This window comes from Platalea leucorodia, assembly GCF_965183815.1.
Source record: "Platalea leucorodia genome assembly, chromosome: 5".
In the NCBI taxonomy this organism is placed as follows: Eukaryota; Metazoa; Chordata; class Aves; order Pelecaniformes; family Threskiornithidae; genus Platalea; species Platalea leucorodia.
The window spans coordinates 82,722,045-82,745,619 of NC_138827.1; the positions used below are offsets into that span (position 1 = coordinate 82,722,045).

General features: G+C 37.0%; 1 protein-coding gene across 1 annotated transcript in view; it reads left to right on the forward strand.

Annotated features, from left to right (window-relative positions):
• Positions 1-339: 339 nt before the first annotated feature.
• The window catches only part of KCNH7 (potassium voltage-gated channel subfamily H member 7), a gene marked incomplete at both ends in the record, with an annotated part of 241,690 nt that continues 218,454 nt past the window's right edge, over positions 340-23,575 (forward strand). Inside the window, 2 exons of the mRNA XM_082312493.1 lie at positions 340-415; positions 2,446-2,676. Of these exons, the coding sequence (XP_082168619.1) occupies positions 340-415; positions 2,446-2,676 (307 nt within the window). The remainder of the gene's footprint in view (positions 416-2,445; positions 2,677-23,575) is intronic.

A 23,575-nucleotide genomic window follows, 5' to 3' on the forward strand; every position in this document is an offset into this window, starting at 1 on the left:
CCCCCCCCACCTCCTCTTGCTTACCCCACCCCTACCCGCCCCAGACAATAGCGTCCGAGCTCCTCCAGGAAAAAAATAGAACAGAAAGCAAGGAAAGAAAGAAAGAAAGAAAGAAAGAAAGAAAGAAAGAAAGAAAGAAAAAGAAAGAAACTGGGGGATGGATCTGACTCCAATAGGAAAAGCGTGTCTCTAGAAGTGGTGCTAATGGGAAGAGATTTCCGAGCTCCAGAGGACGATGATTTGTCACAAAGGGTAGCTGGCTCGGTGCTTGGGGCTGGAGCCGTGTAGGAGATCCTTGGAGAAGTCATTGTGCACAGAAAACCGAAGACCTGTACAAACATGCCTGTTCGCAGAGGTCATGTGGCACCACAAAATACATTTTTGGGTACAATCATACGAAAATTTGAAGGGCAAAGTAAGTTCTCTCTTTCTATCTATTTTGCTACAGTAGTTTGATTCTGCTTGTGACTAAATGGACAGCAGCTCCAGACTATTTTAAGTTTGTAGCTTGTAAAGAAAACCTCAGAGGTAAGGAGGGGATCCCTGGCAGGAGTAGCATTGTTTTTGATCTAGAATACAGATTACCGACTGGAATTATTGGGCTTTTTTTCCCCCTGTTTCAAGGAATTGTTTTTATCTTTGACTGTATCCATATTGTATAGCTATAGAAGTTATATCTCTTACCTTGTTCTGAAGTGGTGAGATGGCTCTAAAAGCAGAGTGTACAATCTTGCTGCCTGTGCAATGTCTAAAAAAATCAGTTATATTTACTATTATTATTGTTGCTGTTATTGTTATTATTAATTATCATTGTCTTTTCAAAATAAAGCGTAACAGTCAGACTTTGATTTAGAGGAAACACATAATATGCAGAGGAGTTATTAAAGGGAAAATACTTTCTTACCTTGTTGTCATGACTGCATTTTAATATAGCTGTCAAATATTCCTGCTTTGTTTATGTAAGCCTAAAATATCTATCAAACCAGTGCAAATGCATCCTCAGGGAGAGTCTGTGAGATCTTTTCCAATGCAGCAGTTCACTACCTGTCGAGGAGGCTGAAGCTGAAGTGTTTTTCCTGGCCGGAACTCTGGTTTACTGTTAACAGTAAGAAGGAACACTTGATGCTTAAAATGAATTTCATTTAGAAACAGTAGTTTTGATATATGTACATTTATTTAAATATTTAGCATATTTTTAGTATCAGACTGATGCAAACCCTTACAGCTAACTCTAGTTTATATACTTCATTATACTCAAACACACATTACCAATTTAATATTTGTATTATTAGAGAAAATTGGAGACAGTGTTTGTAGTCCTAATTTATCTAAACGCTACGTCAGTGTTGCTACTCGAGTAAAGTTTTTATGCAGTAAAGTGTATATATTTTGAAGAGAATAAAGCACTACCTACTAACTAGGCAAGTGATAGTGAAAATTCAGCATGACTGAAAGACAGTAGAAAAAGCAAGAATGAAATCTATATTTTTCTCTCCAAATATTTCACTGTGTTCAAAGACAGAATATCTTTAAAATTTTCAAGACTTCTACTGCTAACTTGGTGTCACGTAAAAAGTCTTTCATAAAGCAAGGGACCTACTAGTGTGATTAAGTAAGCAGAAATTCATGTTATTAACAGTAAGTGTATCAAAGCGGCACATTTATAATTACAACGGGAATAGTGTGTTATAGCGGTAAACAGAAACAAATGAAATAACAGTTGAAAACTTTTGAACCTTTCTCTCAGGTGAGGTTTTGGGAAAGGTTGATGGACTGAGGCACAGAACTTCAGCGGACTGTGCAAAATGTTTCCAACATCACAACCTTTGGTTTTCATGTACCTTCATACTCCTTTTTTTTCTACTAAGGAACATTTTCTTTTATAAATGTAACTTCTAAAACAATCACAGATGAAAAAAAAATATCATGTTCTTTTCCAGATAGCTTTGTTAAAGTACTGACTATAAACTTGCTGTCATTCACCTCAGTGAAAATCCTCACAGAGTAGACTGAGCTGGTTGTATCTTATCCCAGGAAGCCCTTCACTTGAGGAGAGCCCCCTTCCCAAGGCCCCACTTCCCCTGAAAAGAAGCTACTAACTTTTCAAGGGCTTTCCTGGAGTTATGGCAGACAGGATGGCGCTCATCACCTGGGTTTCCGTGAAGGTAAAAAAGACAAAATTTTGAAGTCAAAAGGAGTTTTGCAAAAGACTTGCATAATCTGGTTTTATTTCCTTAAAAGACAACTTTCTTCATCTTTAATGTATTCTAAATTTATTGACGTTTCTTTAAAAGCTATGGATCGACTTAGCTACATTAAATGACTGAAAATCTCTGCATTTCAGGCATCCCAGTGAAAAGAAGGGTTATTTAGCATCCATCCATGCAATCGACACTTTATGAAATGTTAGAGTACTAAAAAATGCATCACTTTCTTTTATTGCAGATAAAAAATTCATCATTGCTAATGCTAGAGTGCAGAATTGTGCTATCATCTACTGCAATGATGGTTTCTGTGAGATGACCGGGTTCTCCAGGCCAGATGTCATGCAGAAACCTTGCACCTGTGATTTTCTTCATGGGCCAGAGACCAAAAGACATCATATTGCCCAAATTGCTCAAGCACTGCTGGGGTCAGAGGAGAGGAAAGTAGAAGTCACCTATTATCACAAAGATGGTAAAGTCTGTTTTTGTTTTCAAGACTTTTTGTGTGTTTGGTTATCAGTCGATTGGTAAAAGAAGTTTTGCTGGAGTAGTGTTGTAATTTCTCTGGCGTCCAGTGAAGTACACTTAATGTATACCAGTAAGGGAATCTGCCCTGAAAGTAGTGGGTGTATGGAGTATATCACTGTACGCTGACTCTTAACAGCTGAATGAAGCTAGCACTGTGTTTGTAACTGTTGAACAAAAGTTCTCTTCTCGGTTGGTTTAAAGCAGATCTAAATTCCCTGAAGTAAACAGCCCTACAACAATGAACAGATGACACAAGCATAGAGGGGACATCCTGCGAATGCTAATTTTTATGAACTGTTTCGCCTCACAGGACACAGGAATGGTGTATCAGTTTCAGGGGGCTTAATTCTGCCTGCCTCACACAATTGGAACCATACCTTGATCTAAATGCAGTATTTTACTGGAAAAAAGTACAACAAGGTTAAAAGTGGCAAAAATAGGCCTATCATGAAGAAAGCATTACCTTATAAAGAAAGGGACTTTCAGAGATGAGATAGTGTGAAGTTGGAGTACCTACAACCAAACCACAGAAGTTGTCTTAGAAGTATGTTGTCAGAGTAAAAATTTTGGGATGGCTAAACTACAAAGAGTTTCCCTGTTATTCAGTGAAAACTCAACATATATCTGTTAACACTATTGCTGATATAAGGAAGAATGGCTAAATCTGCTATGCTGATGCTTTTTTCTGCTGAGAGCATTAAATGAATAAACAACTGTATTTGCAGATTAAAAAATGCATATGCATGAAAAAATTATGGTACATAATAGTTATATGTAGGGTTTTGGTCGTCCCCCCCCCCCCCCAATTACCCAGGGTTATTTACAGAAACATCCGTCTTTCAAACAAATCCAAGTAATGGATAAGCATGGTGTACCTTATTCTGTCTCTTGCTGTGTACACTCTTGGGAGAAGGAAAAGGAAATTCATATTCAAATGCTGAGCTTAAATTAGTTCTGGAGAAGTGCCAGTGTGTTGTTTGCATCAATTTTAGAATCACATGCAATGGATGCTCTCGCATTTTAAAGTCACAGAGTTAAACTCTGTTCTCAATAATTCTGTTGTTATCGCGGAAAGACTTAAGTAATATTATTTTTAGCTTAGACTGGTATAATTCAGATAGGACTTGGGCCAACCATTCTACCCACGCTACCAATATTTAAGTGTATTCTTCTTAGCACATTTTCAGTAGAGTCCTTTATTCTTGGATCTCGTTCAGTGGTCTGGAGCAGATTTTGGTGAAGATTTGTTGTTGTAGCTGTGCCTTGAACATAGATTTCTCGGGAGACCTGACACCGTGTCTCTTTTACACATCTAGCCTGGGTTTGTTTTAACTTGGCGTGTGTTAAAAATAATATTGCAAAAGGAGAATGTCATTGGTAACTTTCACAGCCAGCAGCCTGGAGCACTGTTTTGAGATCTGGTCGTTTAAAAGTGCTTCAGTCTCCCAAGATATTAGGAGGGAAGGAAAGGCGCCTAACTAAAGTACTGCTTATCTGTCAGTTACCGTAAATATGTATTTTTCTAAAATGCTGAATTCTGGCATCATGCAACACGCCATAATCTGTCTGAGGCAAACCAAAGTAAAACTGTCCATAAAAATTGCCATACCTTTTGTAAATAGTTTTGAATTTTGAAGCACATTATAAATTAGAGTTATGGATTATTCAGTGTAAACAATCTTATGCATAAGGGTTCTCAGTAACTTTACTTCTGTGAATAGCTTCTTTAAATTACTAGACCATATATTTGAAGGTTAAGGAATTTCAAAAGCTACAGACAGCAGTTCTAGACAAATTTGAGTTGAATTCCTCAAAATCTTACTGGTCAAATTGTGAACAGGACTTACCATGTGCACTATATACACTGCTAAATTTAAACAAATACAGGTGAATTATTTTGAATTGTAAATGTCATTTAAAATATCAAGTCACTGATTACAGGCAAAAATCGATAAAATACAAGATAGGTCTGACACTCAAATGCATAAATGTCTGACAGCTTGATCATTTGTATATACAGACTTCTTTGTTTCATTCCACATAATGTTCTTTTTCTTTACAAAATGTGATAAAAAGATCTGAAGTTTTATGTGGTATCATAAAATTGAAACTACCTATATGATGGATATAATAAATGTCAGTAAACATATTCTATAGCTATTCTAAATTACTGAAAAGATATGCTTCACTTTTCATCTTCTCTTACTTCACTTTTTCAAATTTGCAAATTTGTTTTTGCAATATATAGAGTATATATATAGATGCTATATATAACATACTCTGTATATTATAATAATATACAGAATGGTGATACCTAACAAGGACTTCTCTGTGTTCTGAAGCAAAATTAATTTAAATAATTTTCTAAAAATCTGAGAGTTTATTGCCTGGTTAGTGGCACTTGCACTGTGTGCTGTGGGTGAAAATGAGAATATTTTAACAGGTCAATACCAGCACAGTTAGTAATGTAACTTTCTCCATGTGAGTAACCCAAGTTACTCCAATGAACTACCCACTGCTTGAAAGTTTGATTTGACATTATATTTTATAGCCACCCATTGTATAATATTTAACATAATACTAAGCATACGGAGGAGGAAGACAGCTCGTGAAGGTGTGAATCGCTTGAGGTTCCACCGACAGGAGTTTCTGAAGACCATATTACACAGTCCTGAATAAATGCCCAGTGAATTGCAAATAAAACCTTATTCCACATCACACTATCATTTACTCTACATAAGCCACTGATTATATTAAAAATTATTTTAATATTTCAAAGTAAAGCAAATGTCAGTGGGATCATACGTCCCCTCACTTACTTACAAAGCTAATCTGTCATCAGAAGTCCAACAACGCAGATATCAGAAAGGGAATCACTCTATAACTAGTGGTTTTTCTTTTTAATTCTAAATACCACCTCACATAGTTTTAAAATGTCACAGCTTTAAAGTTCAACTTAGAAGGAAATTCTTGCACTAGAAAAATAGAATTACATATGTACTGGGAATTAGGATTCTGATGTTCTTTACTGGTCTATAGTCCACTTTTCTAGATGAAAGAAAGTGCAAGTTTTTGAGTTTTAAACACCTTGTTGATGCAAGACTGAATACTGCTGTTTGTTCACTGCTTTAATCTTTAGGCCAGATCACACGCTTGAAGAAAAGGGGACAGAAGGATGGGATTGAATTTGTAGCAGATTGATTATCAGAAAATGGCAGTTGCTTGAATCTACGCTGCCTTAAACACAGCAGACAGAAGATACAGTGGTCAAAGGAGAACGCAAATTCGATGTATCATGGTTTTATAAACATGTTACCTAGACTGGGAACATTTACCTTTCCACTGTGCAGTGTGGGGAGGGTGCAGAGGAGAGGGGGAGAATACTTGTGATAGCTTTGTGTAATTGTTTAGATGGCATGGAGGTGGGATGCCAGCATTACTTGCACACCCAGCAGGCCCTGTCCCAACCACACCAGTGCCCTGTCTTCACAGTAGTTTTTAACATTTGCAGCTAAAAGCTGTGCTAGTTCTTCTTGCAGTGTTTGTATAATAATAAGATTGTTAATATAGCCTACATTTGATTTTAATTTCTCCTCACTCCTTTTTCCTTTTAGAAGGGTATTTACACAATCCAGGCAAAGTTCTGGTCCTCTGTCCTGTTAGAGTAGTGCCACAGTAGGTGATTACATAGTTATCAAAAGAATTAATTACTACTGAGAAAAATGGTTAATGGGAACAGATGGATGCGAAAACTAAGGGTCCAAATTCGTAGGTTCTCATCACACAAGAAGCTCCACAAACATCACTGGATGTACTCATGGGATTAAAGACTCAGTAAATTTATTTTTTATGTAAATATCCCTTTTTAAAAGAACAATAGATAAATACAGACAAATCACAAGAACTATTATTTTGAAACAGATTTTTTTAAAGTCTTGCCCATTAGGCATTAACATCTGCTTAATTCAAAAATTATACTCTGATATCAAAGTAGCAGTATAGTATATTCCTCACTATCCCACAGCTTCGTTTTCACAAATCATATAGCTATATGATCTGTATTATAGTTGAAGGTAAGATATTGTTTATACAGAATATAAAATTCTTATTTTAATAAAGTTATTTGTGGTGAAAATGTTTGACAGCTCTTCCTTTGAGGACTCCATTTTGCAGTTTAAGTCATTATTGCATAAATCATTCTTGACAGCTGTAAAATATTGCTTGAGGTGGTAAAGCTGTAAAGCTTTTGACATAAAGAGTGTAATTATTTTGGGATTGAGAATGGATATATGATAATCAGAAATCATTGTATCACACGGATTACTTTTTTACGTCTTACTCTGTGCTTTGTGGACACAGTGGACTATATCTAAGCTTACAGAGTATACCTGTTAAAGGGAGGTAAGGAGATCATTTAAGCTTACCCTATACACATCAGATATTCTAGGGATAAGAAGCACTACAGAAGAGTATAGGTTGAGCAAAGATAAGATGAAGCAATTATTTGGAGAGTGTTTACAAACCTCACAAATTACTTGTCACCCACTTTGAGAAATGTAATTTACTACATTTGACTGCAAATTAAACATATTTGTATTTTCAAAACACATTAAGATTACAAACTAGTATTTTTAAGGCCTTGTAAGCTCTTTTTTGAGGATAAGAAAATAAAAAAATATGTAAACATACTGACAAAATAAAGTGAAAATGGTATTAAGTGTTCTAAAACAGAAAGATCAGGACTTCATTTAGAAGGTCATCATCTAGACTTAAACCAGCATAGGTGTTTTATCACCTGTTTGTCTTCTATAAATGCTGTGAACTTACCAATCAATTAAAAATACAGTTGAAAAGAAAAACCCTTGCATGTATGTCAAGTCCCTTTAGATTAGCTCTAACATGAGGGTCAGCAAGTGCAGTTTTGACTGTAGATTCAATGCCTTAGCCAGAGCTGATGAGAAAGGTCAATGAATCAAGTCACTGTCTAATACACTGCTGCTCTAGGAGTTCTTGGTTTAAGAAATACTATCTGACTGCATTTTGATAAAGAAAGTGTTACACCCCAACAAAAAGCTGTCCAAAAAACCTGTCTTAATGCAAGTTTTTTCCAAACATCCTTAAAAAAAAATTTGGATCAAAATCAGAATATTACTGAAGGTGTTTAACTATTGGAAATGCATGACCTTTTCTTATGTCTGTAGTGTGATATTTCTACCTTAGATTTTAATACTTGTTCTAAGAGACAAGACTGTCCCTTGTCCCATCCAGTATTGCTGTTTTTGCAACAGGGAGCACCATCAGCAGCGAGCCGATACCTCAATGATCCGAATATCTCATTTACCCACCCCCATTCAGTTATGTCTCCTGTGCCTGCCCAGAACTGTGGGTCACTTCTTATTCATATTTCACATGGGATACCTAATGATTATGATAAAGCAGCTCTCAGATATACTAAGTAGGGGTTTTTATTGGCCAATTTCAACCATATTTTTCAATTCCTTCGCTCTCCAATATATTCTTTTTTCTTCTCATGAATGGTGAATTTATTTTCAATAAGAAGGGGGCTTTTATAGAAGATCATTTTTTCCCATTCATGTATTCCTGCTAATGAGAGACTATCTGAATAAAAAGGAATAAAAATTAAATTGCCTTTAAAATTATTCTCTTTGTCAGTGTTTAGGGTCAGAAAGGCATGATTAGATATATCTAATTTTAACAAATAATGAAGAATACAATGGCTATTATTATAGCTACTGCATCTTTAACAGAAAAAAAATCTTAGCTTGGAAAAATCCCTTCTGACAGTTTTAACTTCCTCCATGGCACAAATAAAAAACCTGCAGGCTAGTGGATCAGGAGAAGTCTTTCGTTTCAGTACAGTGTCCAGAGGGAACCCTTCTGCCACTGGACTTCCATAGTACAGTTTTACAGCAGGGTTCAGAAGGTCACAGGGTCAACTTAAACTAATCAAGGGACCCAAATTTCCCTTGCTTGAGCTACAAAGAATCGATGATTGCTGACTTTCAAAAAGAGAGTCCCACAGTGGTGAGAAAGGTGTCACATTCTGGAGTCAAATGGCACTAGAAGGTTACAATATGATACACATACTCAAAGTTTTTCTAAGCTGTTTAGAATGATAATATCCTATGGAGAAGAGTTTCATCTTTTAATTAGGCATTGCCTGACAAAGTTTTTTATCTGCTTTGAATATGTTCCTTTCAGTTTTAGTGAAAGCTATTTTCGTTTTGGGTTATGAGGCAAAAAGAACAGAAGCTGTTAGTCTATTTTTTGGTGTGGTTTCACATAATTTTATTGTGTCCTCTTTCCATCTTCAGTGTGCATCCTTTTCAATGTTACATTTTGATAAGAGAGTTATTCCGTACTCCTAATTTGCATTATCGATTGGTTCTTTCTCTTCTCCACTGAATTGGCCCATATATCAAAAAGCGATGCAGAGAGCAAATCAGACATCATACCTTGCAATAGACATGGGGGAAGAGCAACTGCTTTTCTAATAGCAGCCTTATGCATAGTTGGTATTATACAAGCTTCAAAACATCGCACTTCAAATAGTAACAGTGTTGATATTGGTGCTGTTCTCTCTGGTTTCAAGCAATGGAAAGAGAATAGTGGTGTGGACTAGATTTCATCTTAGTGGTTTCCAGTCCAGTTTTAAAGTGTTCCCTATGTATTTGACTTAGTGTATGACTCAGTCTATGTGCTAGACAGTCCATATTCTTCCCAGCTTACCAGCTAAGTATGGAAAAAGCTTAATCAAGCAGTATAGGATTCAGAGTAGCAAGACCAAGCAGACTATGGAAATTGCTAACTCACTCTGGAAACCACATATCTCAAAAGCAATCAGAACTGTAGCTGTGAACCTCGATCTAGGCAGGGCAGATGCATGACAATGACAGTGGGGTAATGTGGCTCTATAGTTACAGCTGGTTTCACACAGTCCACATCTTTGAAAGTTCACATCTCTGAGGTGAGAAGTATTGTGTTATAATTTTGTATAGCTTGAACTTTTTAGTCCAGTATACTGTTTTTGTTTTAAAGGAAATAACATACATATTTGAATTTTTTTCTTATAAATTAAATTAAAATTTCATTTGGAAAGCAGAATTACAGCCATAACTAGTCACAAAATGCTTTTTGACCTCCAGCATTTCCACAGATACCCCATTTTAAGCTCCCTCACCAACTTTCTGGTACAATATAGCCTTTTCGTTTCTATTTTTCTCAATTCTTTAATTCTGTAATCACAGTGAAATATCATCAGTAAAGATCACCACAAAGGATACCAAAATTCAGTCTGAAAAAAAGTCAAAGTAAACAGTATAAAAGGGAGGTCCTTTTGTCTTTTTCTGTTTCATTAACCTAACTCTAGTTATAGATCTCATTATACCTAGTTTTGATAATACCCCCAATTATAGCGCTGAAGTGTTATCCACAAAAAGAATATATTCCTGCTTTATTCTTAACAAAGAGCCATCATATCATCAAAACCTAAAGATGATGTTTAAATGTCAACATTATTAACTATTTCACTGGTGATAGTTGAGTGGAAATGACCAGAAGAAAGCTTAGGCCAGAAATCACAGCTGCCTTCAGTACTTCCCTGCCTGCTGAAATTTCTTGCTTTCCTGTCCTTGTTCCTCCATAGTACCATAGTCAATAAAAGTCCTTTCTTTTACATTTTGCCATGACGTCATTTAAATCCCTGGTTTGCTGCATGAGACTGCAATGGAAACCAAAGTCTTGCCTAAAAGGTTAGTTCAGTTCAGAGAAACACAACAAGTTTACTTCAAATACCAGGAAATTAGGATTTATCACAATACCCAAATAAACTGATCCTTGACAGTATCAACTTATGAGATGTTGGCCTCTTTAGAGCAAATGCATGGGACTATATAGTAACTGTTTCTGCTCCCAGAAACACTCCTAAAGGCCTGAGAGCAAGATATCAATACCTACAGATACAGGACTTGGCTTGTGCACCCACAGCTTTCACAGAATTAAACTGCAAAGTTTAATTTCTGCAACACTAAAAATCCTGGTCTTGAGGTATTGCAGTACTGCTGGTAGAGACATATTATGCCATTGCTAACTAGTATTAGCTGGATCTGAGCTGCTGCGTACAAAGACAAGAAGTTATGAAAGAAACAAGCAAAGCACGGACAAAACCTTCCTCCATTTTCATCCACAGGGGAGAGAGGCAGAGATGACTTCAGAAGAAGGATAAATATATATTAGGGTTTTTGCCTTTGTCTTATACCTAGGCTGCTTGAAAAGTAGTTAATCATCATGTAAATATGTTTCATCACTAACACACATGTTGTAAAGCACTTATTCCCAGCTGTTCTCAGACTTTGGAGTCTGTGCCCTTTTGAGATTATTTATTTCTTAGAGCATTCTCTGCTGATTTTCATTCAAATCAATGCAAGTGTATCTCTGAAAATAGCTTGCAAATTTCCTCCTTTCAAAACTCATTTGTGCCAATCTGCTTTACTCCTTCCTCTCTGGAAAAAAACGCCAGATAATCTCATTAGTATTTTGCATGTTTATGGCTGTTGTACAAGAAAGCATTTTTTAATACTTTTGAAAGAACATGAAACTCAGTAGTCCAGAAATCCTATTGTCATGGTATTTAAGGGAAAATAGTGTTGCAGTTCTGTCTACTTGCTTGAAAAATGACTTTCAATTCACAAATGGGAAAGAAAGAAAGAAAACCTAAAGTCCATGTCATTTTAAATAATGATAATAAAAGAAAGGAAAATGCGTTCCTTTTTTGCCATCATAAGTGCCCAGCATTACTTCTGCATGATAAAATAGACCAGGAATCAATTTAACACCAAAGTCCACCCAACAGAAAAGACAACACTTCCCAAAAGGACTATTTCTGGAGTCATGGACAACATACCATATTATGTGAGAGAAGAACAGCCTTGAAGTATAAAACCAGGTATCTGTTAATCAATATCTGAGCCTTCTCTATGGATTAATGGAGCAGCTCATGAAATGTTGTGAAAGACAGCCTATAGATAATGTCAATCCTGAGCCAGTCCATGCTGGTCCACAGTTCAGAGCATCCTTAGTGTTTCTGTAAGTTATACTGATTGCTTGTGGCAACAGGAATATGAGGTGGCACAGAAGTGGCTTTAGTGTTTTACCCACAGAGTTTCAAAGAAAAGTTTTGTAGAGGGATAAAGCAGAGTTTGAGCACTGTTTGTGGGTGACCACAAAACTGTATTAAGATGTTGTTTCTCTTTATCCTAAAACTTGCAAATCCCTTCTCTCGTGTCAGGAGTAGAACTGTAAGGAGCTGCTCCCAAATGCTTAAAAAGTTAATTAAAAACTACTAACTGCTACTGCAGCTACAAGCAGAGTTCGTGTCTGATACGTGTGATGTTTGTAGATCAGGCGCTAGGTGCAGGTGGCATCCCCCTTCTCTGGTTACTGTTTATTTAAAGAAGGGAAAAGAGGAAGGAACACATGGTCTGCAGACAACTCTTCTTCCTAGCTGATGGGTATGCAATTCTATTTTATAAAAACAACTACACAAACCAAGAATATTACAGCTGAGGGAGCTTTTCAATAGACCATGCAGGTCTATTTACATTCATTTCTGGTTGTTTTTTGACCTCATTTATAAAAAAAAACAGATCCTGCAGAAGCACAATTGCCAGTAGTGTCACTGTCTCTGCAGAACTCGACATATGCAAAACATAATTATTAGCCAGATAAATACATTCTGCATGGCTGCTTGTATTTCAAACATGATTTCTCTCACATTTGAATGTGCAAGAGCGTTTGTCCCTGCTTCATGGGAGCTGAGTGAATTGTTTCCCTTTTAAGTAACATTTTGGTCTTAATCCCTTTTCCTTTCACCTTGGGATCATTTTCCTGTAAATAAAAAAAGTTGTGAATAAAGCACTTTATTTCCACTTTCTGAGGAATTTAAGAAAATATATCAACTGTTTTTTGAAATGACAGAGAAACAATTCTACATGTTTAACCTTGATTGTTACCTGGAAAGTAGATTATCCAAAATTTTTTTGCCCCTTAGGAGCCACAGGCACTAAAATATCAGACATAACTAAAGTTTATAGTTAAGAAGATCACACTGAAGTTCAGTTGCTCCAAGGGAAATGACTGACCTGAACTTTTACATGTAAAAGCAAATGTAGGACTAGATTTTCAATTATATATATCGTGCCATATTAAGAAAGGGCATTTCTCCCTCTCAAGAGGTTTAACAACCACTTAGAGGAGCTGCCAAAATTACCTCCTACCCCATCACAGAATCATAGAATACAAATTGGTATTCTATAGTTCACAACAATTTTACCAATAAAACATTATTCTTATTAAATACATTCAATCACAGGAAGTCTGAACTGAACAACAAATTAAAGTGGCTCCTGATGAGCTGATTGACTAAGGCAGTGAGTCTCTTACCTTGAAAGACTGATTATTGTTGAAAAGCTCACAATTCCAAACCATCAGTCTCTACTATATTTTTGCACTATCCTCCTCTCTTTTCTAAGACAGTACACCAAGGTTGCATCGTAACATTTCCCAATATAGACAAGAGCGTTGTATATATATAAATAAATGCCACAAAAAAACCCAACCGCAACATGATCAAGTCCAAGAAATGGATAACCAAGTGAGAATATGAGATGATATTCAACAGGGAATAGTTCTGTAAAACAATCTTTACTAGGAATTACACTGAATAGGAATTATTCTTAAATGGGTATCTCAGACCACAGGCCAGGTCCGAGAAAAGAGACACCCTAGGATGATGCAGTTGCGTACATGTCTCTGTCCTCTCTGTAATAAAGGATAACTTCTAGAGAAACAACGTCTTCTGTTAGAGAGTACACACTGTAATGATTCTCAAGTGCTAGAATGGGGTTAGAGATGGCTGGGGTTATTGTGAACGGCAGAAGGGGCCAAACTGTTTCCTTCTCTTGCCACAGGGTTAAAGAACGCAAAGGTGGAATCAAGTCCTGTTCATCCTTTTCCCGTGTAAGCCCTGTATCAAGTCCAGCCCTCAGGGTATCCAAATTTGATACAGAAAATAGAACTGCCAAATAAATGACAAAGAAAAAAATACAGGAGGCATGGTTAAGAAAGTTCAGTGGCTGCTAAGCTCACACTTTTTCCAAACAGAAAAAACTTATCATTTGCAAGTCTCACATTGGACTTTGTTGTGATAGTTGTAGCACTTATTCAGGAGAACCATGAATCAGCCATACAGAGCCTATGAATCATTCTCAAACCACATCAGTATTTTAAAAGAAAGCAAAATTCTATCTTATCTGAGCATTATTGTCTTTAACTGGTGCTGCATGTATCATATAATGAACAAGGCTTTATTTCCTCCCCAAAATGAAAAACTCCTACTCTCCAAACATTCAAATAGCTGAAATTTCATCACACTCTAGCTTGATTCAGCTGTTTAGGTGTATATAATGGAATCTGTCCTCAACAATCCTGAATACTAGAGCGAGTTACATAAACTTGCCAATGGGAAAATGGACATTTCTGCAGGATATAGTACATCTGTTCAGGTTCAACTAGCTCATCTCTAAACTTGATATATTAACCAGGGGTATTCTCATAACATAGTTTAGATTGTAACTTTTTCTTCTCTTGGATTTCACCCTTTGTTTGTATCTTGTTTTTTAGAAACTGGCACAATCTGTATAACAAGTAATGCTTTGCTTCACATGGGGATCTTTAAATAGCAATCACTCAGCCGTGTTTGCTTTCGGAAAGCATTCTGTTAGCGTGGCACATATTCTAACTAATATATAACATTTTACCATTCCAGTATAGCAAAGAAGTCCTTTTGTTAGATTGGTCTTTTATAGCCATCATATTTTCACAGAATCAAGAAGAATTTAGCTCAGGAGGAGACTCAGGAGGTCGTCCAGTCCAGCCTCCTGCTCAAAGCAGGAGCAACACAGAATTTAGACTAGGTTGCTTAGGGCTTAGTCCAGTTGGGTGCCAGGATGGAAAGCACACAGCCTCTCTGGGCAACCTGTTCCAGTGCTCAGTTACCCTCATATTGAAACTGGTTTCTCCTTATACTATGTCAGGACCTCCTCCATTTTAATTTCAAGCATTGTCTATCATTCTGCTGCCATGCGCTTCAGTAAAGAACCTGCCTCCATCTCCTGGTAATTTCCTCATAGCTACTGAAAGGCTGTTATTACATCCCTCAGAGCTGTGTCTTCTCTAGGCTCCTGGCCAAGGCCAGCTTCCTCAGCCTCTCCTCACAGGACATGTGCTCTAAGTCCATATCCCTCTTGGTGGCCTCTTCTCGCCTCACTCAAGTTTATCAACATCTCTCCTGTACTAGGGGTCCAAAGCTGGATGCGCTATTCCAGGTGTGACCTAATGAGCACTGAGGAAAGGGGAAGTATTGCTTTCCTCAATCTACTGGCTACAATCCTGATGATACAACCCAGTATGCTTTATCCTTGACACAGTTGGACTCAAATTTCTCAAGAGATCCCTGATTCAATCCTCTTCCACTACCTTGAACCCTGTCTCAAGATTCAAATGTCTCCCAGACTGAGGCAGTGAATGTATAGAGTACCTCAGCTTTATCTGCATCCACTGTCACTAAATCATCCTCCCCACTCAGCAGCAGGCTTGCATTATACTTGTTTATTCTTTTACTGCTAACATAGCTAGCAACAGAAGCTCTTCTTGTTGCCCTTGATATCCCTAGAGTTTCAAGTCTAGCTCAGCTTTTCCATTCCTAAGACCATCCCAGCATGCCTGGGCAGTGTTTCTGTATTCCTCCTTTGTAGACTGCCCTTGCTCCCACCTCCTTTATATGTCTTTTTTTTTTTTTTTTGCACTGGAGCTCAGTCATGAGTTCCCTGCTGAGCCAGCTGGTATTCTGATACATCCACTCATTTTTCTGAGTGTTTGGATGGACTGTTACTGTGCTTGAGGGAAGGTGTTTGAGCTATGCCCTCTGGAAAGTTTGAAGAAGTAATGAGTTAGTTACCATTTCTTTTTTTTTTTTTTTCTTAATTCAGTAGCCGATAAGTAGGTACTTTACACGTCTTTTATTATACTAACTGGCATCCCGTACTACTTTTATAAATTCCTCTCACCTGAATGTTCAATATTATGTCAAGTTTTATGCATGAAATTTTACATAACTTAGGTACACTTATACATGCATTAGGAAATCCTGTTTACATTGTACATTAAAGATGGTTGAAATTGCACCTAGATATTGTTTGCCAGAAGATCTTTTCCAAATGTCATTACTAATGTGCTACATGGTATAAATTCCATGTTGCTACCCACTTTGCTATGAGGAACTAGATGCTCAGTGTTTTCCTGTATTGGAGGCCAGTCTGCCCAGCCTGTTAGGCATCTGCCCAGGTTTCTTTGGGAGATCTTTTTATACAAACGTGTTTGAGTTAAGAAGGAAACAGACTTTCTACTGTTTATTTTGCCGTGGGTTACAGTCATCTGAACAGCTTAATGCTAAAGATAATCACAATGGAGGTCTTCTTGTAAGTTTTAGAAGCAGCTAAACAAATTGTCTTACACTGGAAGATAAATGCAACTGCCACTGGCAAATACATGCAACTGCCACTGGCAAACAACTAGGGCATCCCTGGCACACATTATTCAGGACTTCATTCCTATCATTAAAGTTGTGCAGATTAGGTGTTCTAAGAGAGAAATATTTTTCACATCATGTGGAATTCTTGTAGTGGCTTTCGGTAGTGAAGTAACCTCATTGAAACACTGTCTCATCTCAGAAGAAAAAGCTTGTTGCTAACATTTCCTTACATAGGTCATGGCAAAAGACAGCGCATTCTTCTCCATTTCTCTTCTGCCACTTTTTATTTCATATTTTCTTCAAGAAATGATAGATACAGTGATTTGTCCTATGCTCGCTCTTCCAGGTTAGTGACTAGGGGAGACAGAAACCTGCTATTTCCCTCAAGGGTTAATACTGCCCTTTTTCTTTAGGCCAATGCCAACTACCCTTCCCTTACCCCGTCAAACAACAAAATCAATATTGCAGTGTGCTAACTACCTCCTGTCAGGAGCTCAGCACATCTGGCTGCCAGCATTGATGGCACTCAGCACCCTGCTGGAGCTGGCCCCTAACACATGGAGCATAATGTGTCAGCAGCAGAGCATCGGGAATCCTGCAGCTTTTGTGGTACTGCAGTGATGTCAGATCCACAGTTTTAAGCAGCGCCACTTCAAATACCCATTATTTAGGGATGTGATTCCATCTGAGGTTATTAAAAAAGGTAACTGAGACATGATCTCACTGGTTTAAGTCACCCCAGTTGGGTGGCCTGACAGCCTATTCAGATCTGTAACCCATTCCGTGTTTTGTTTCAGTTCTTTATATATAGACAAGGACTGTTAAACAAGCACAATGTGATAATTAAAACATATTTAATGAATATTATTAATGATGAGTTCAATTGATGTTTGAAGATGTTGATAAGCTTCATTAAATATACTTCCACTGACTAAAACAGCACTGACGATATTTTTAATCGTCAATTTTAATTATTAAAATCATTTTTCTTCCTACTGCTTGCATATTTGACACTTACAAATCTGTTTGTTTCATGCTGGATTTTATTTTTAAGCATCCTAATGTGATGCTAAAAAGTTCATCAATAAAACCTGCTTTACTGACTGTCTAAAAGAAACTGTCTTTTACTCTCTTCCCATGTGACAAATAAAAGTATCTTGGGGGTGTACAACAGCAGTTCCTGGTATTACATTACCAATGCTGGTGGCCCCTACAATCAATTACTTTGATGATGCAGAAGAGAACATATCTAGCATATGCATTACAGTATGGTATTATGTAAGGATCTCTGATTTGGTCATTTTTTTTTATTTGTCTGTTTTTTATTTCAACTCAGATGCAAAGCCATTCCTACTTCTACAGCAGTCAATGAGTGATTCACACACTGGCAGTATAATTGCAATCATTTCTGCATGTAACAGACACAGTGTAATATTCAGGGTAGCTACTTGCATGTGCTTCATTTCTGCATAGGGTTAATTTAGTGTGCAAAGCGCTGTGACATATGTCTTATTTTCAATTTAAAGGAATGAGAATATACAAATTATTTCTCATTCTCGGACTGGACCAACTCGTCATTGTCAGATTGCCCGTTAACAGCCGATTGCAAATGTTGACTTGTTTTTGTCAGGGAGAATGGTTACAGATACTTGGCCCTACAAGGCTCGCATAAAGTCATAATGTGACCAAGAGCCAAAAGGATGGCTTTTCTAAGCCTTGTTTCTGATGCCGTTATCTTTACAAACAGGTATTACAGAACAACTTACCCTTATGACTAATGTAACTTCAGAAATGGTGTTTACTTCCCAGTTATTTATGGTCTTTATCTAAAACTAGAAATCTAGAAATGTAAACCCAACCTCCCAAACCAAATAAGTTTCATTTCTAAGAAGGTTTTTGAATAACTGAAAAGCTTGTGTGTTTTTATTTGGATTTGAAATGCTTGAAAATATTTGATAGTTACATATTTGATAGTTAGATATTTGATAAAGGCTTTACAAGTATGTGGTATTTTGAGACCTTGTTGAACGTATTGCCCTTCTAATCAGTAAGTCATTCTTTTTTAGATACAGAATATATTATAATGTACATTTTGCAAGCAATTATGAGAGCAAAACAACTTAGAGAGATTTTAAAATAGAAGTAATTTCATACTAACTACAGCCTTAATCTGTAGGGTTATGGCATTTTTTATTATTCTTTGAAATTACCATTTTCTCTCTGGAACCCAAGATAATCAAAGGGAATATAATAGGAAATTTTAGAGATCAGGGCAGTGAGTTCAACCATGGAACTGCCCAGGTCTATTGGCTGGGAAAAAGAAGTGTATTATTTTAAAGTGCTAAGGCTAAATATAAACCTTTTTTGAGTACAGGATTGAAAATTCCATTAAGCCTACCTAATCGGCCTTTCTGAAGTGCAGCAAAAAGGGTAAGCAAAATGTCTGGCCTAAAGGCTACTGTGCATCACCCCAAATTGCTTTTTCCAAAGCCTGAAATGGTAAATTCAGCTTTCCTTTCAATATTTTAGGCAGGATAGAGGCCTTCATGCATACCTGTGTTGATAGCATCTTACATTTTATGGAAATAAAATACCAGAACTGTGATACTGAACCCAGATCAGGGATCAAAGTTAACACGCTATCTCTTAGATATTACGTGCAAAGGAAACTCTCCAAAAGGGATTAAAGAATTATAAAGAAAGTTCATTATTACCTGCCATGAACTTATCATCTATATATTTAGAAGAAAAAAAATTACTAAAGAGCAATAAACAGAAAAAAATAAAACCAAAAAGTTTTTGAGTCTGTCCCCTTCTGCTGTGCTACCAATACTTTGAGCAAACTGACAATGTTCTTATGCAACAGCAGTGTACAAAGGAAAAATTTAATAGGATTGAATCAAGTTGAAATCTGTTTTAGTTGTGCAAAGTGTGTCAGCTTTCAATCAGTGGTGGTCAAATCATTTCTATTTTGAGAAATTTTAGGATCTGAGGGCTAGAGTCTTAGAGTCATTGAGAAGTTTTATGTGTTTAAGCAAGTGGAAGAAAAGCATGCAAAAAGCTGCCGGAGAAATTCCTAGTTATCTCTATGCATAAAGCTCATTTCATCTTTAATATTACTACAGCTTTCAGTGGGGAGAGGAAGGCAAATGTGGATTCTCAAGCATACATAGAATTACTTCTTTTCTTGTGTCAGAATTCTCTTTCAACTCAACATAAGTAAAGCAGCTGGTATGGTCATATGCTGAACATGAATCAACTGAGCACACCTGGCAAGTAGCTGTCTACTCAGTTCGGTTGTTTGCTAGTTAGCAAGAATCATACTGTCTTTCTTTACAAAGGTGCCCACAATTTTAACCTTGTAATTTTTTTTTCAAATTATGAGATAGGTTCAGCTTTCCTTCAGGCCAGGCATTACAATGCATGGCCAGATTTTCAAGAAGTTTACTGAATTAGAATACTCAGCTCTTTGTTCTGTGAGGATTTTGATTTTGATTGTTTATGGGGTATGAAAATAACGGCCTGTATTCTGTGCCTAAATGAGAGCTGATCTTTTCAGAAAATCTAGCCTCAGCTGCAAGTTTAGGGAAGTTATAAATCTGATTTGCTGCATAGTTCACCATTGTTTTTCTCTTTATTATATCATAGAGGATCTATCTTCTGCAATTTTAAAACTCAGTAATAATATACTGCATCCAGTAATATCTACAAATGATAATATAGAAATAAATGTAGTATTAATGTTGTCTTTTTCATTGCTGCTACTTATTTGCACATCTTTTTCATGTTACCTCTAAAATAAATATCATAGGTATGATAAAACACAGAAGGGACAAACTACGAATGCACTACTGTTCTAGAAATTATTTCTTCAGAGCAACTGGCAATATCCAGCAGTGAATACTCACTGGTTTTGGTATCAATGTTGATTTTTAGCTTTAATACAGTTTATGGGAAATACAGTAAGTATCTTCAGATACGTTTACTATGGTGGTTGTAATTACTTATAATTATATAATTATAATCAAATTGGATGCCTAACACTATTTATCAAACAAGGATATAGTCAATATTACCATATCAAATTGGCTTGGCTCTGTATTAAATTAAAGTGCAGAAGTCAAACAGAAAGCTTGATGTAGCACTTGAATTGGAGCCCCGTTCAGACTTCAAGAGTGAGGATCCTCTGGAGAAGTTGTATATTACAGAGCATTCCAAAAGGAAAGAAACCAAATATAAGCACTATAAGAAATATATAAGCACAATAAGAAAGCATGTGCATAAATGACTGTACGAGACTGCATGAAATATTTTAGTCCTTGGCAGAACTGTGGGATAGCAACAACAGAAATATTTCCTTTCAGGCTCCACCCTACTAACTTTTCATGTCATGATTCAACTGAGTCATTTCTGCAAATGCTGAATTTCTCTGTACCCAGATTTAAAATAGCTGAATTCAAAAGCAGGAAGACTGGCTTGGACATTTTTACTCTACCATAAGGAATTTAGATCTGAGGTCTGTTGGAAATTCAAATACCTAACATCTTCAAAATTAAACTTTCAGGGTTGGTTTGGGCTTGTGCCAGTAAACAGCATCTTTATTACAATGATTATTCCAAACATACAGGGCTTGTAACCTATTTACAAAATAGCACAAAGCAGGCAGAAAGCACGCAAAAGGGCCACACAAGCAACACTTGGGTGGCATGTATCCACCAGGTGGGAAGAGAGCGTGAGCAGGGAACACAGACCTTACAGTAAAATTAACACATTGATTCCATGGGAATTGTTGCAAATGCCATAATTGTGGTTGGAGCTGTTTTTGTCGTTTATCTAGGCTTACAAGAAGAGTAGGAAGGTGAGCTAACAAACACCCCTTTCCCTCATCTACCTTAACTGAAACAAGCACACACTAGGCAGAGGAGAGGACTGAAAGTCAAGACTCCCTCTTGGAAGTGTTTTAAACTGTTTTTCTTTCTCTTGAACCCTGATAAAAGCATGGTTATTTATAGGATAGCAAAATGTCAGATTAATAATTTTTGCTGTAGCAGAGTAAAGAAATAAGATGTAAAGCAGTGTGGTGAGAAGGTGCTGTATGTAGGTTATTTGAATGCTAGGTTTTCTTGATGTGCTTTCGTTTCACTATATTTAATCTGTTTTCTAAAGCAATCAATTAGAAAAAAATGTGATTAAAATAACTGGAGAGAAATTACCCAGGGCTTTTTGATGCTACCTAATTAGATATTTCTGAAGGTCTGATTTATGACGCGTACAGTGCAGAGATACTGTAAGCTGGGCCAGAGCTCTTATTTACTCAGTTTTTTAACTACACTGCCCTAGATTGCCAGTCTGTACAGTTTTTGTTGAATGCTCAAGCATTTCTTTCTGCATGAAAAGATCACATAACAATAAAAAACACTTCTGCAGGAAGCCAGGGAGTTGTGCAGAAGGGTCTCTGTGGACAAGCGTCCTCTCCCAGTCATAAGAAGTAATCACCAAACATGGTCCAAGGATTTCTAGGGCCAAGAATGAAAGGCAGGGTAGTGAGTAATGCCTGAAAATTCAGTTCAGTTTGGAGGACACTTCTCGATCTTCTCTTTCCTGCTTCTTCTTCATGGTCATGAGCAGGACACCATTAATCATCTTTGGTACAGGACAGGGACTTCCAGGAGAGGCTAAAGCAAGGTGTGCTGGAGAGCGTGCTAGCAGCTGGTTTGGGAATCAGCTGTAAATTTCACAGCTGGTTTTTGTGAACCAGCCTGAATGAATTTGAGTGGTGCCCCTGGCTGTGCAGCTGTATCCACAGCACACAGGTGCTAATATGACCCAGATCCCCAGCACAGATTCATACATGTAGATGTGAATGTGAAGGACTATATCTGAGTTAACGCAGCTGGCAGTAAACTTAACTCCTAAGCGCTCACCATACTATTTAAAAAATTAAGAGTTCCAGTGTGTCGCAATGGAAATACAAACTTGCAGCAGCCTGGGCCCAAGAAAACTCAGAGATTTCAAGAGTCTCAAACCCTGTGTTAAGCTTTGGGTCCTCTGAAACTAGAAGATGGTCAGAGCCTCACACTGCTCCTAAGAGCAGAAGCAGTCTTGCTTCACTATTCCTGTCAGCACAACCTGAGAATAAGTCTGTGGAAAAACTCCAAAAGACCTTTTAACCCTTCTCACCATACCCATCTGACAAGTATTTTGCTGGGAAAGGTCTTTCACTGAAAGACCATTTTATTTCTTCATTTTAAAAATGAACTATATTTTCCTATCATCCCTCTGATGCATCAAGGTAATGAAGATGTCCATTTGATGTAAATTGAAGAGCATCTCTTCCTTTGGATCGCTCCCAAGTGCAAAACAGCTGTTCTTAAAATCACCAACATAAACAAATTATTTCCAGATACTTGTTAAAATAAAGTTTTGACTATTGCCATTTAGAAGACTCATCTCTGCCTGTTTGTTAACGATACAGCTTCATTGGCCATACATTATTTACAAACTTCCTTCAAATACAGGTATTACCTAATTGAGGTACATAATTCCATAGGGTACCTAAGGCAGGTTCTGGAGAGAGAGCTATAGGGAGGCACATGCCCTGCAATGGAAATGCAATAAAATCAACAGGAGTTCAACTGCCTGGATATAAAGCGAAGACCCCCTCCCACTGAGTGCTACAAAAGCGCTGGAAGCAAAGTGTGGCCCTCTGTGAAAACATCTCTGAAGACAGCAAAAAGGCCAGCAGGAAACACAGGAGCCAAAATGCAAGCTTGGAAAAAAGCAAGCATTATTTCAGCACACAGAGAAGGCTGCTGTATCTACCAAGCCAAAATGTTTTGCTTCAAAGTGCCAAAACAAGAATTGAATATGACTAAAATATTAAAAACTTTGGGTGAAAGTGACCTATGATCAGGTTTTACTGAAAAATGTTTGATCTTCTAGGGGGAAAAAAACAATCAAACGAACAACGGAGAAAGATGGACATATATGTGATTAAAATATTACTTTAATATTACATCAATTCTTAATGGAAAAATGTGACTGGTCCCATTCTATAATTCTCATTACTATCGGTAACTAATAAGGCTTTATGAAATGTGCAAAGAGGGGAATAAACAATATCTGAACTCAAATACTGAACTCAAATACTGATCCCAAACATCCCGTAACCAAGAAAAATATGGGCATAGAGTCTCTTTAACAGCACCTTCTTAAAAATTCTCAAGTTTCAAAC